The sequence below is a fragment of the Anticarsia gemmatalis genome, chromosome 16 (assembly GCF_050436995.1).
Source record: "Anticarsia gemmatalis isolate Benzon Research Colony breed Stoneville strain chromosome 16, ilAntGemm2 primary, whole genome shotgun sequence".
NCBI classification, from domain to species: domain Eukaryota; kingdom Metazoa; phylum Arthropoda; class Insecta; order Lepidoptera; family Erebidae; genus Anticarsia; species Anticarsia gemmatalis.
In genome coordinates, this window is record NC_134760.1 from 10,573,267 (window position 1) to 10,586,106 (window position 12,840).

A 12,840-nucleotide genomic window follows, 5' to 3' on the forward strand; every position below is an offset into this window, starting at 1 on the left:
AAGCACATTTGATACTTTTGGTTTACAATTTGTAGCAGTTTTTTTTCAAGTTATGTGTGGCAATAACGGGGGCTTGGAATTGCACATTAGTGAAATGAGGAATCAATTTATTTGTCTATAGATTTTGAAATAAAGTAAAACACATTATCTGGATCAATAAATGGATAGATTGGGTATTTTACTAGATTAATACAGCCTTTCAGTCAGGGGTTAAAAAGAGATAATTGTTAATAGTAGTACAACTTGGGGACGAACAGTATCTTAAGTGCATAAACCTATAAGAGATTATGTCACTTCAAATTCAAAAACCTAGTGCACGACCGTGCAACCTAAACATCAAAAAAACGGCTGGTCTGGATTGGCAGAGGTGTGTACAGGTACCGGAGCGAGACGCCGCTGGAAACGTCATTCCTGCGTGGAAACGTCAAATGCTGGCACGCAGAGCAGCTGAAAAAGCCAGAAAAGACCTGGAAAGAGAGCTAGCAGGGGAAGCTGAAAGAAGACGGGCTGCAGCAGTCCCTGCGTGGAAGAGACAACTACTTCAAAGGCGAGAAGAAGCTGAAAACAGGTTGAGGTTCGTTTTGTTATTGGGGTGTAGTTAGGTTTCTGGGGAAAGTAGACGAAAAAAGGGAAAAATAACAAAAAAATATTTAAATGGTGAAATAATTTATTAAAGTTTTTTTTTGTAGCAGGTCTGAAATAAGATCTGTTGCATATGTTTTTATTTGTCTGAGAAACAATACTAAAGTTAATTGGAGCATAGAAGTTTTTGGGGTGCTAAATGGGGAATTAGGTTAGAAGATCAAGTGCAAGGCAAAACATTCTTGTATACATACCTAACAAGTAGAGCAAGGAAACTGTGTGAGAAATTTGAAAACACCAATCTGCTGATGACTTAGGCCATCCCCTAGACTCTCAATAATATTGCACAATAACCGTATAATATTATATTTTACTCTTCTGTGCATTTTTTGACACTTTTGATAGATGTCATTATATTCTTACTACATAATATTATTGCGAGTGTAACGGGCTGCCTTAGTCATTTAATCAACTGGTTATTTCAGGTGATTTATAACCTAAAAAATCCTCCATCAAAAACCAAACTATTGCATAATCTAATCAACATTATCTCCATTCCAGACAATCATTATACACGCCAAAAGTAGAAGAAACAAACGGCCAATCCAACGGCGAGTGGCGGCAGTACCCCAGCGGCACGCAGCGCGCCGTGTCGATAGATAACATCTCTATGTGTTACGATACACCTGCACAGCCAATGCGCGCTCCGTCAGAGGCTAAATTGTCTTCAGAACATTGTAACGGTTAGTTACCTCACGTTTTAAGTAGCTCGTCACTTTTTTATTAGATTTTCTTTTGATATTTTCTAGAGATTCCGCGGTTTTTGTACCTGTCGATGAGTCTTTGAATAGGATGTAACGTAATGCAGTAATCTTATTAGAGGTTTGCTTGCGTACTCAAAGTTCTGCATAGTTTAAGTGGTTTTAGCCAGGGAGCCATTGATTTTATTACAAGCTTAGTAAAATAAAGTAACTTAAATTCTACTCTACTATTGAGTACTTTGAATACGGGAGTAAAGCAGCGTAAAGTACCCACTATACCCACATAGTATAAGAAATATTAAACAGACCATTTTACATTTCAGGTCACTCAACATCTAACGGAAAACACGAGACAGAAGAAGAAACGGCTAAGATAATCCCGTGGCGAGCGCAGTTGCGCAAAACTAACAGCAAACTGAACTTACTCGAGTAAAACTAGGAATATAGTTTAACATTAACTAGAGGGCGCCACGTGACGTTCGGCCCGCGTGCCTGCAACCAGCCTTATTCCCACGGCTGTACACGTCATTATATTAGTCAATTAGAATCAAATCGATAAACAATCGATTGAATTTTAATTTAAAATGTAGTTATAAGTTTTGTAATAAAAGCTATTTATTATTTTTACATTTGAGATTGATATTTAAAGAACATTCACGATACAGATTCTAAACAACACACAATGCCTGTAACGGTCTACATTTGCAGATTTAAAAAGTTAATGAAATAACTCGAGCAGCAACGTCATATAAAACGTTTGTTGCCCTTACATACAATTTAACGTGTCTAATGATTTTGATGTACGAAGTGATCTATAAGCGAAATAGTATCTTATCACCTAACAGAATACTGACGTCTTATGAACTATGAAAATAATATTTCCCGAGTCGACTTAGTAGATTTAAGTTGAAGTAGTAATACTCTAAAATTTGATATTATAGTTATATAATTGTTTTATTTGACGTTAACTTTTATATATTATTTTTCAACTAAATTTTCATATGTATCTGGTAATTAAGATACATATTTTAAATTTAGTAAGTAAAATTACGTTAACGATAATAAAAATAATGAATTTATGTAGGTACTTATTTTTACTGTAGTGGTGTAAAAATGTAAATCTACTTATTATGGTTTTAACAAGTTTAAATATGCTAGTGTTTTTTTATCGATTTTATAACGATCTTTACTACTTTTTGTAAATCTCTACGTATAATATGATATAGCGTCAGGTCGTTTAAGATATCGTATGCACGGGGGTAATGACGACTTCTGAATAAAAGCCTTAAAAGACGAAATAACACATTTGCTCAAACTAACAATACGAACAAATCCTTAGAGAAGGATAGACTATAATCTACTTACATTTGTAAGCCAGAATAATGATGATAATTACGAAAAATATATTTAAATGTATTTAAGATTTTATATGCAAGTGATACCATTGTTGCAATATTAGTGTATAAGCTTACTAGTGGGCTTTTGCAATTGTGTATGAGCTACTTATACTAAATAAGTAATACTTGGATGTGTGTTGATTTTATTCAGTACTCCTGAATCTTATTGTAATGTTGTTAAATAAAACGCTGTTGCTTAATTTTGTGTTTATGTCAACCCTATTTAGTTGTATAGCTTTTCACAGACTAGTGATTTTTTTGTTTGTTTTTTATTTCAAATTAAAGAAATACTTATGATCTTTTTTGCCTTTAATGTGTCCCACTGCTGGGAAAGGCTTAATTAAATTACAAAAACAAAATTATTAATGTACTTATCATCAACACATAACACCCGAGATCTTCGAAACAATTAAATTTAACCAATTGAAGACTTATAAATAATAAGTCAACGACAAAATAATAGTAATTCATTGTTTATCAATAAATTGTTAATACCTTTTTTTATAACACGATTCGCACACAAGTGCGTGCACTTATGCGTACGTGTGCGTACCAACGTTGAAAGATTGCCGGGATTGCATCACTGCAAAAATAAAGTCATAAAGTAAGCTGACCATAAAATAATACATTTACGTAATCATGAAAACAAAGTACCACAAAGTAAAAATCGTAAAATATACCTAATATTAAAAATACACCGGACTTTTATCAAGTTTTCATGGCTCCGTGGGGATTAAAAGGTAAGAATAAAATCATTGGTATTTTTAACTGAAGACGATAGTTTTTATCAAATTTGTTTGCGGATATATCCTATTCATATCCAAGAAAAGAAAGAAAAGACTAAAGAAAAAAGAAAGGTAGAACATAGAGTGGAATAAGAACCCATCATGATCTATTTCAACACATTTAAATAGTCTTTTACCTATCAGCTTAAAATAATATGTTGATCCACAGCCCAACTGCTTCTCACAATACTACTCATAGCAATATACTGTGAGGCAGAACGAAAACACAAACACTCAAGATACAAGCACAAAGTAGTAGGAGTGATGAAGAGATTTATCAGAAATCATGTACCGTTCATGAGAAAATTGATAAGTCCTGCTGTTAGAGCTGGAAAAGACAGGAAAATACCTACGATTGCCAGTAAAATTGCTAGTTTGAAGCCTGTTATAGCAAGCAAGGTGCCGTAGCCGATTTTTTGAGGAAATAAATTATTGGAAATAATTTTTGCATTATTATTTACTTATAACCTTTACGTTAATTATGATCGGTGGCTTAGATATGCCGTTTAAAATTCAAGTGTTTTAAGGAGTTCATTTAAACTATTTCTATAGGTAAGTAACGACATTAGGGGAAAAATACGTATCAAAACATAAGGGTAAGACTGACAACTCATGGCCAATAAAAGTACATACACTATATCTATCATATATCCAATCAGTTTATCATGCTTCACCATCCAACGAAATATTTTCCAATGCGATAAAAAGCAGCACAAGGGCGATGATTGGGAACTTTGATATAGTCAAAATTTAATACGCGATTGGGGTGCTGTCATCTTACACTTAGTGGTTCTGACCTACAACGCTAGATGGCGGTTGAACATTAAAATAATATCAAAATAATAAAAACATAAAGCAACAACAATAAAATTTCCGATTGACATCGTAAAATAAATTCAAGGTTTAACACGTGTATTCATAAAACAAAAATAAATTGAACATGTGAATTGGATCAATAAAATATACAAGAAATATGTTCATGAGTTTTCATCATGCGACATTTTGTTTGGACACTGAGAGGTATGTTATTTATATAGAGATAATTACGAAGCCACATTTTTTTAAAATTTTTTGATGTTGAAAAGTTTTCAAGGAATTCATATGAACGGCTCAATCAATTCGACTCATTATTTTTGTAAAATTGAATTGAAGAAACGGCTAGAAAAAAATGAAAATAAATTTTCGTGTGTGAGAATCACAACTACTTCGATATTTAACCGCCACCGCCGTTACCGTCACCAAAAACAAAGTGTATATTTGCCAATTCTACCATTACATTTTTCTATTTACAGTACAGCTGATACTGATCACAATACTAACAGTCTCGACAGAGAACGAAAACAATACAGCCTCCAGTCTAGTCGACTTTCTACAATCTTTCATTAGACCGTACATGCGTTCAGCTAACCTACCACCACCCACTAGAGAACACAAACATGAAAAACATTCAAAAATATCACAACTTATAAGCGAAAAGGTTGTAGAACTAAAACCTTTATTACAAGACGACGATAAGGTAATCGAAGAAGGTGATGACCAAGTCACTTTAAGAGGGAACGCAGAAACTACTACAATAGAATTTCTACCCAGAAAAGCTGGAAACTCCACAGGTACTGTACTAAATAAAAGGAAATCTCTAACAGATTCTTTACAAACAAACATTAATAGATACAAGAAACTAAGAGAGCAAATCAAACAGATGTTGGATGAAGAAAAGACTTCGGAAGCAACGAAAACTATGATTATAAATACGTTAGACGAATTGATCGCTCAGTTGATTGAAAGCCAATGCACTTGGCGGAGTTCGTCTAGTTTTAAACATGTGCATAGAACCACGCATGAATCTATATCTAGAGTCCGAAGTATGACTAAAGAACAGTGGGACGAACTAAGGCATCAGTACCTAGACTATCTCACGAATAAAAAATACAAAGAAAATATCTTCATGAGACAATTCCACCAGTTCTTTTCAAGCGTTATCAACGAAACTTCTAATTTAACTGAACGATACAAAATACGGTGCCAAGTAGTCCAAATCCCGAGTGAAATGAAAACACAAGATCCTTTACGTCAACAGAAAATTTCACATAATAAATGTGAAAAAATCAACGTATGTTCAGATGAACTCAGAGATTTTTTGTTAGATTTCTATAATTACGTCAACGATACGGCTGTCAGCGTTTTTAGAAATTATGCCGAAATGTACGTGAGAGATGTTAATAACGATTTAGGAGTGGATAAAGATGTAGTACTCAGTGTGTTAAACAAACTAGGTAACAAAGCTGAACACAAAGTGAAGAGAATTTACCGAGGGGAGATCAGTAAATTCAAATTAGATGTTAAGAAACGAAAGACCGAGAATGTGAAATACATTAGCGATTTTATTCGAGCTACTGGGGAGGTAGTAAAAAACGTCATCAAAGAAAAAATAGTAAAGGAGTTAGGAGATAGAAATACTAAACTATTACTGACAGTTAAAGAAGATTTGTTAGTCAATTTAGAATTGGACATGGAGAATTTAGAAAGGCATTATACTGAGAATATTTGTAACGCGTTCTTGTTATGTAATGGGAGGCATTTGAGTAGGAGGAGGGAGGAGCCGTGGACGTTCCTCCCACGGGCGAACAAGGAGGTGTACGTAAAAGTCCAACTAACTTTGGACGACAAGGTTAAAGATGCAATTGCGCAGAGCGGGTTACTTCAAGACTTAGGCCGAGAGCATATAAAGCATGTAAAAATGCGTGTTCTAAGAAACAAAACAGCCGTAACTCGTACTTCTATTAAAGAGAAAATAACAGCAGCTGAAATTATACACACAAGTAAGACGAAAAAACCTGGAAGGAATACTGCCATGTTCATGTACCCTTATTCGAATGAAAATCGACTTTGACTTAACATTTTATTGTATAAATATTTTTACAGTTTAAAATTACAAAAATATACCACAGTCTTATTTTAACTTGTTTAACTTAAAATTAGGGTCACAAGTGTAAAAGTAAGTCACAAAAGATTTAATATTGTGTTCTTCAAGTAGAATTTTAGATAGAAAAGGATTTGAGTTCAACACGATGTCGCGCGTTTTGAATGAATGCTGAATCTTGAATCAAAGTCTCATTGTCACAAAGCAATACTGGTGATCTATAACACAGATCTTCCTATGACAGACATTTGTTTCTCACAAAGGAATTGAATTAATTAATACAGTAACTTTGACAACCAAATCACAAATATTCAGACAAACACCTCAGAAATCTTGTTATTTCAAATATTACATCTACATTTACTTTTAATTTGACAATGTACTCACCAACTTGCCATCTGTTCAATAGAAATCATTATAATAACTTTTCCCATACGATGTTAAAGCTTAGTTATGTTAAATTCAGTAAGTATCAGTGTATATAATAGGGAAGTGTTGTACTCTCCCGCTGGACCACGCGATCGTGAGGCAGGCGCCTTCAGCGAAGTTGTTCTGGAACGCCATCGTCGCCGGCACTTCAGTGTCTACGCCGCATACGAAACAACTGCAATAAAAAAATATAATAGTAAAATATAGCTTTGAGCAAAATTCAACACAAATTGTAATGCCTCATTGCAGACCTATAAGTTTTTCGATATTTACTTACATTAAAACTTTTTACCATGAATACCTAGTTCTATGTATTGGTGAAAAATGAATAAAAATGTTAATAAAAGTTACTGCTAATAGACAGACACAATGGTATTAGACAACCAACTCTTTCTTTCTCCATAAAACCATATTATAGTTTCTGATATGCGGTCAAAGCAACAAACAAACTTTAGCTTTATATCACGTCAAATATAGAACCTAATTAATGGCAGTTTTCGTACATATTTGAAACATTTACCTATGGTAATAACAGTTACTACAGATTTTATGTACCCTACTGCAGTAATTTATTTATTAACCCTCTTATTCACAAAATATATGAAGTTATGAAAGACTTATAAAGAGTTTTGTTTCTTAAGCGAAATGTAAAAAAAGAAAACATATTATAGTAGATTTTTAATTTTTAACTAAAATAGGTTTATAGTGTGTTTATGAATGAGAGGGTAAATCATTAGTTTTTTTGTCATACATCATTCAAGAAGCAAGTCTTTGTAAAGTCTAAACACTTACCAAGGAGTAATCTTCAACTGCATCATAAGATGTGTGGTACAGAATACAGCGAGTAGATTAGACTCCTCAAACATGATGGCCAGGTATCTGCCGGTAGGGTCCCAGCACATGTCCAGTATAGGTCCTCCTACTGAGTCCCCTGATGATAGTTCCACCTTTGTCACGTCTAGAACTGGTAGGGCTTTGCTGGTTTGGGAACCTGGAAGGAGGATGATGATTGATGTTCAATTGCTGTATATAGTTTATTGAACGAAGATATAGAATATAGATTAACAGAGCTACTATTTTTTACGTAAATGTATTTTATAATTATATCTAACCAAGTCAGCTATAACAACAGATTCAAAGTTTGTCAATCAGAGACTTTTGTCAGTTTGTGAATTTGTTAACACATCTTGAATCACAACTATTTGCAGAGATTCTCGATGATTTCAAAGTTGCAATACATGAGATGGACGGAGCTTATCTAATATAGGACAGGCTACTTATTTTTTATAATATAATCATTAAGCACTATTCTAAAGTATAATAACATCAATAACTAATTCTATTGTTTGACTTACCACTCATGAGGCCTGTGTTAGTGAGTGCATACACCATAGGTTCTCCCTTGGCAGCAAAGAGCAGGATATCCTTAGGTCCCCAGCAAGCAGCGACGACGCGATGACCACGCGCGCACCAGCGCTCTGGGGTCCAGCGTTTTGTGTCCCACACCCTAGAAAACCAAAGTTTTTAATAATGTATGTCTGTCTATGGGAGTAGGTGTGATTTAAAATACATTTACTAATAAACATTAAATCAAGCAGCACATGACTTGATTTATAACAGGCTTTAAGATGAGAATGAATGCTTAAATAAATTTCATTGGTGAGTCAAGTGAGTAAGTGGTAAATTTTATTCAAAGCAGTTTATATTCTTCCCAAAGGTACCAAATAGGTAACAGGTAACAAATTTGTATTAGATGCAGACAATTACTACTAGTGTAGTGAGAGTGAGAGAAGATGAGACTCCTAGCAAATTGTATTTTTGTCACTTCTGACTATCCTTTTTTACAGCCATTCAAGTATTTTATCACCAAAATAAGGCCTCCTATCTTCATATATACCTTCTTGCCTTCAAAACAGACTTACCTAAATATAATAGAAGAAGTAGCAGCAAACACTTTGCTTGCATCAAACGACCAGCGTGCAAACACAATGCCACCGCCAGCCACTCTTCTCAGAGGGACTGCTGTCTCCATGGACACATCCCATATGAGCATGGAAGTGTCAGCTCCAGAACAGCTAATGAGTAAGTCTCCGTTTGGTGACCAGCTGACATCTGTCACTGGACTATGGCCTGGCCTGAAAATTAAAAGATTTTTGTGAACATGAAATCATAGGAACCATTTATATAGTTCATCATAGGAACTGTAACATTTTGATGTGTGTCAATAGGAAGTACATACTTTGATTCAACATAAAAAAAAACTAAATAAGAATTATTCAAATATGTTAATTATGGTTTCATAGGTATTTACCAAAAAAAATCATAGCTAAATTTGTTCTAGAATATCGGAAGATAAAATTTACTCATTATTATCACTGAAGTATTATTATTTAATTTCTTAAGATTTATTAATACTTGCAAACCAACACATACCTGTTCAACACAACAGCATTACTCGAACTAGGTTTCGTAAACATAGAATTAGGGTCCACAGTCCACACAATAACTCCTTGTTCACAGCCAACAGCAAGCTCCGATGCAGAGAACGGTCTCCAACTCAAAGAAGACACATGCCCTTGAGCCTTACATTTTAATGTGGACACAAAAGAAACCTCTGAACAATATATCCTCACATTATCATCTACTGTAGCAACAGCCATTTTCGTTGTATGTGGATGCCATGCCATACATTTTATAGGACCATTACCCCAGTTTCTTGTACGTGAATAATTAGCCACGATTTTAGGTCCTATATCTTTCAAATGAGGTTGTAAGAAGTATCGGAAGGCGGTGAAAACGTTAGCTACTTTTAACACGTATGACGCGGCGACGGCAAGGACTTGGCTTTCGCGATTCACTGTAGGGTCAGCGGCAACTCCTAAAGCTTCTAGAAACCCTTGTTTGTACCACACACTAGTGATTTTCTTCAGTAAATTGTCTTCAACATCAATGTACATCGAGATGTTTTCATCTGTCGTTCTGTGATGGTGTATATCGCGTGTTACGTTTATAACTGGATGGCTTTTAGTCTAAAACAATTAAATAATAGTATAATTACGTGCTTCCATACAATGTTACAGGAATTTTTGAAGTTAACCTTACCGAATTAGTGAATGTTGTGATATTCCCATATCGTGAGTTTCCGCAACAATAAACTTCGTTCAATTTGCAGAAAGGAATTTCATCTGGCCTGGGAAGGTCAGGAAATCCGTGGAAAGCCGACATTTCCGATGTTTTTGTTTATAATACGTTAGTAAAACCGGCGCGTTGCCGATTTTCAAATCCAATTTGACAGATTTGAATTTTGATTGTAATGACACAAGAAAAAAATGTTGCCAGCATTCTACAAAAATATTTCGTTTTGAAATCATTAAAAATATTTTCTTCGATAGGTTACATGTTATAATGTACTGCATTTAAGCACTGTATGCACAATAACTATCATGTACAAAATTATCATAAAATCAATTGCAGTTATTTAATAATTATTTTTATCAGACATTTTTTAGATAACGAACGTAAGTAAATGAATACACTGCAATGCTGCACTGCAATATTATTCTACTTATCATCCTCCGTTTTAGTAATCATACTAATTAAAACATTGAACAATCGCAGCGCCGTGAGATTGAAAATTCGTTTTACAAGTACTCAAGGAAATCGGTTCTCCTGCAAAACGTTAGAGTGCGTTGATAATAATAATGCTAATTTTTATCGTTGTACTAGTTAAAGTCTTTCCCTGTAGAATTAATAAAATCCACAAATTAGGTATGCCTAATTTCCTATGTGTCGACCTATGGGTCGTACGTACATAATCAGTATCTTTAACTTACCTTTATTTATCTACATCATTATAAAAAAAATATATAATTAAAATAAAAGCAGACAGTGAAAATCGCAATTAAGCATATTGCGAAGAAGTTATTCGAAAAAGAAAATTAAAATTACTGCACACGTAGCTACATACACGACGACTAGTGTTATAAAGAGTACGTAAACAGAAGCATACTTTCTCCAAATCCTTTTAAAAATATTAAATTTTCTTGCCAGTGCTTCATCACGCCTCAAAACAAAGGCGGAATTAAATGAATTAAATACCCACAGCTCCTCTACATAATTTTCGCTGAAACGAATTGGAGCAAAGATAAAACATTTTCTGCTTACGTATTCAAAGTATAATAAGGGTGCTTTCTGAATTTACTGCTTCACAGTAAGATTTATGTAAAGCGAAGCCCGAGACAGTCTAGTAATTGATTCTTTATTTCTTGTAACTGGAATCTGGTGCTATCGCGATGTTTGAAGTTCGATTTAACCTATTTTCCTGTCTCATCTTGAGAAGAGAACTTATTTTTATGTATTGTTTGTTCGGTTGCTATGTAGGTACTCAGATATTTATAAAAAACATACAGAATCAAAAGGCTGTACTGTATAATTGCCATTACTTAAATGCAAAACTACTTCTTAAGTTGTAATACCTACGTTTAAAGTAAAATTCTAAATTACTGTCTCTATTTATTGAAAAGAAGGCATTACTGAGAAAAATACAGCAATAAGAACGATAATTGTGATAATAGAGCAATTAATTATAATAAAATCAATCAATCTTTGTCAGAATTCAGTATTTCACCAGAATTCGTGACCGATAGGAATTCTTCATTTTATCTCTAAGATGTTGACCTAAATTTGTGAGTAAATTATAATTGAAATAACTGAGGCCGTCGGTAACTTGCTTAATGAATAAATTAATTATGTCTTCAGCCTATATTATTCGGCGCCTGTTGATGAGGAATTCTGCTTTGTAATTTTCTTCAGGAGAAAGTGCCAACCGCACGTGGCGAGCGCGGTGGACTGGCCCGATTAAAGCCTTAAAATTTAGAAAAACTAAACTTATAATGCTATGATTTCGTTAAGGGCATATTCTAACACGCTAAGTTTACAAAACATCACAAAACCACTTCCCTTCTGATGTCGTCCCAAGAAAAGTATGTCATACAAAAAACTTTGCAAAGTTCGCGTGTCTGTGAGTTGTTGGTTAAAAATTCAGTCCATACGTACATACTGTAATATTATGCAAAGGTGAGACGTCGAGAAAGCGAAACTTTTAGCACCCCTCGGGGTATCTTCGAAAGGTTTGAAGAATCTCGGGAAATTGGGACATCCTGCAGAATTAGGTCGTACTAATCATGCCCGACTCGATGGTAATTTTTTTAAAAACTTTTGTAAAGTAACTTTAACAAACTCATCTGATATTTTTTACGCGAACGGTTTTCTGCTAATATAGTGGGGTAAAAACTTACGAAATCTTTTAGGAATACGGCCACCTGAAAAATATATCACACCTTTTTCTTTACAGTATTAGATTCTTCAGGGATGGAACACTATCAGCTCGGGTCATGAACGTAACGTACGAACTTTATAGGAATAACGTCGATCGGATTCTAGGTTTGGAGAAAACCTACATAAGTAATGACAGGTTATTCGATTGGTGGAGTAACACCTTTACTTTCGCTCCTAGAAACGGCAAGATAAACGAGTTTTCCCTTAAAATAAAAATCAAATACTGTACGCAATCACGTAAGTGCCCGAACTAAAAGCACTTAGCACAAAAGGTGTGTACAGAAACCTATTTCCGAGATTATAACAGCCACGAACTTCGAGTCCTCAACGTATCCAATTTTGAGATTAGTTTTGTAGCAATACATCTGTATCTTGAAACTTGGAACTCCGAAGGGAAGGTACTTTCGCGAGACCGAAATGAGATTGCCTTTTGTTATCACTATGTACTTCGACAAGGTTCGGATGTGGATAAAACGTGTCAAATGTTTAGCTGAACTGAATTCTGAAGTTGTGACATGTTAAGGAAAGGGATACGACTTGTTCTGATAACCATCTATTGGAGTTAGACTCAAGGACAAGGCGTTTCGAGACGAATTCTTGGAAGGGGATATTAGAAGACCGTTTAGTAG

General features: G+C 34.4%; 2 protein-coding genes across 13 annotated transcripts in view; one reads left to right on the top strand and one right to left on the bottom strand.

The window, feature by feature from the left end:
• Positions 1–2,940, top strand: part of f (espin protein forked) — a 136,873-nt gene extending 133,933 nt beyond the window's left edge. For 9 of the 12 annotated variants that reach the window (XM_076124678.1, XM_076124681.1, XM_076124675.1 and 6 more), the window contains 3 exons: positions 366–574; positions 1,144–1,325; positions 1,667–2,940. In XM_076124678.1, coding sequence (XP_075980793.1) covers positions 366–574; positions 1,144–1,325; positions 1,667–1,776 — 501 coding nt within the window. In that variant the 3' untranslated portion in view covers positions 1,777–2,940. The remainder of the gene's footprint in view (positions 1–365; positions 575–1,143; positions 1,326–1,666) is intronic. The other 3 variants (XM_076124672.1, XM_076124674.1, XM_076124671.1) reach the window with 2 other exon arrangements.
• Positions 2,941–6,410: 3,470 nt separating this feature from the next.
• On the bottom strand, positions 6,411–10,168 carry Aladin (aladin WD repeat nucleoporin). The gene is made up of 6 exons (XM_076124419.1): positions 9,977–10,168; positions 9,308–9,903; positions 8,797–9,009; positions 8,230–8,381; positions 7,667–7,865; positions 6,411–7,049 (listed from the first exon to the last, which is right to left on the bottom strand). Exons 1-6 carry the CDS (start codon positions 10,097–10,099, stop codon positions 6,908–6,910), a joined length of 1,425 nt encoding a protein of 474 aa, XP_075980534.1. The 5' UTR covers positions 10,100–10,168; the 3' UTR covers positions 6,411–6,907.
• Positions 10,169–12,840: the final 2,672 nt, after the last annotated feature.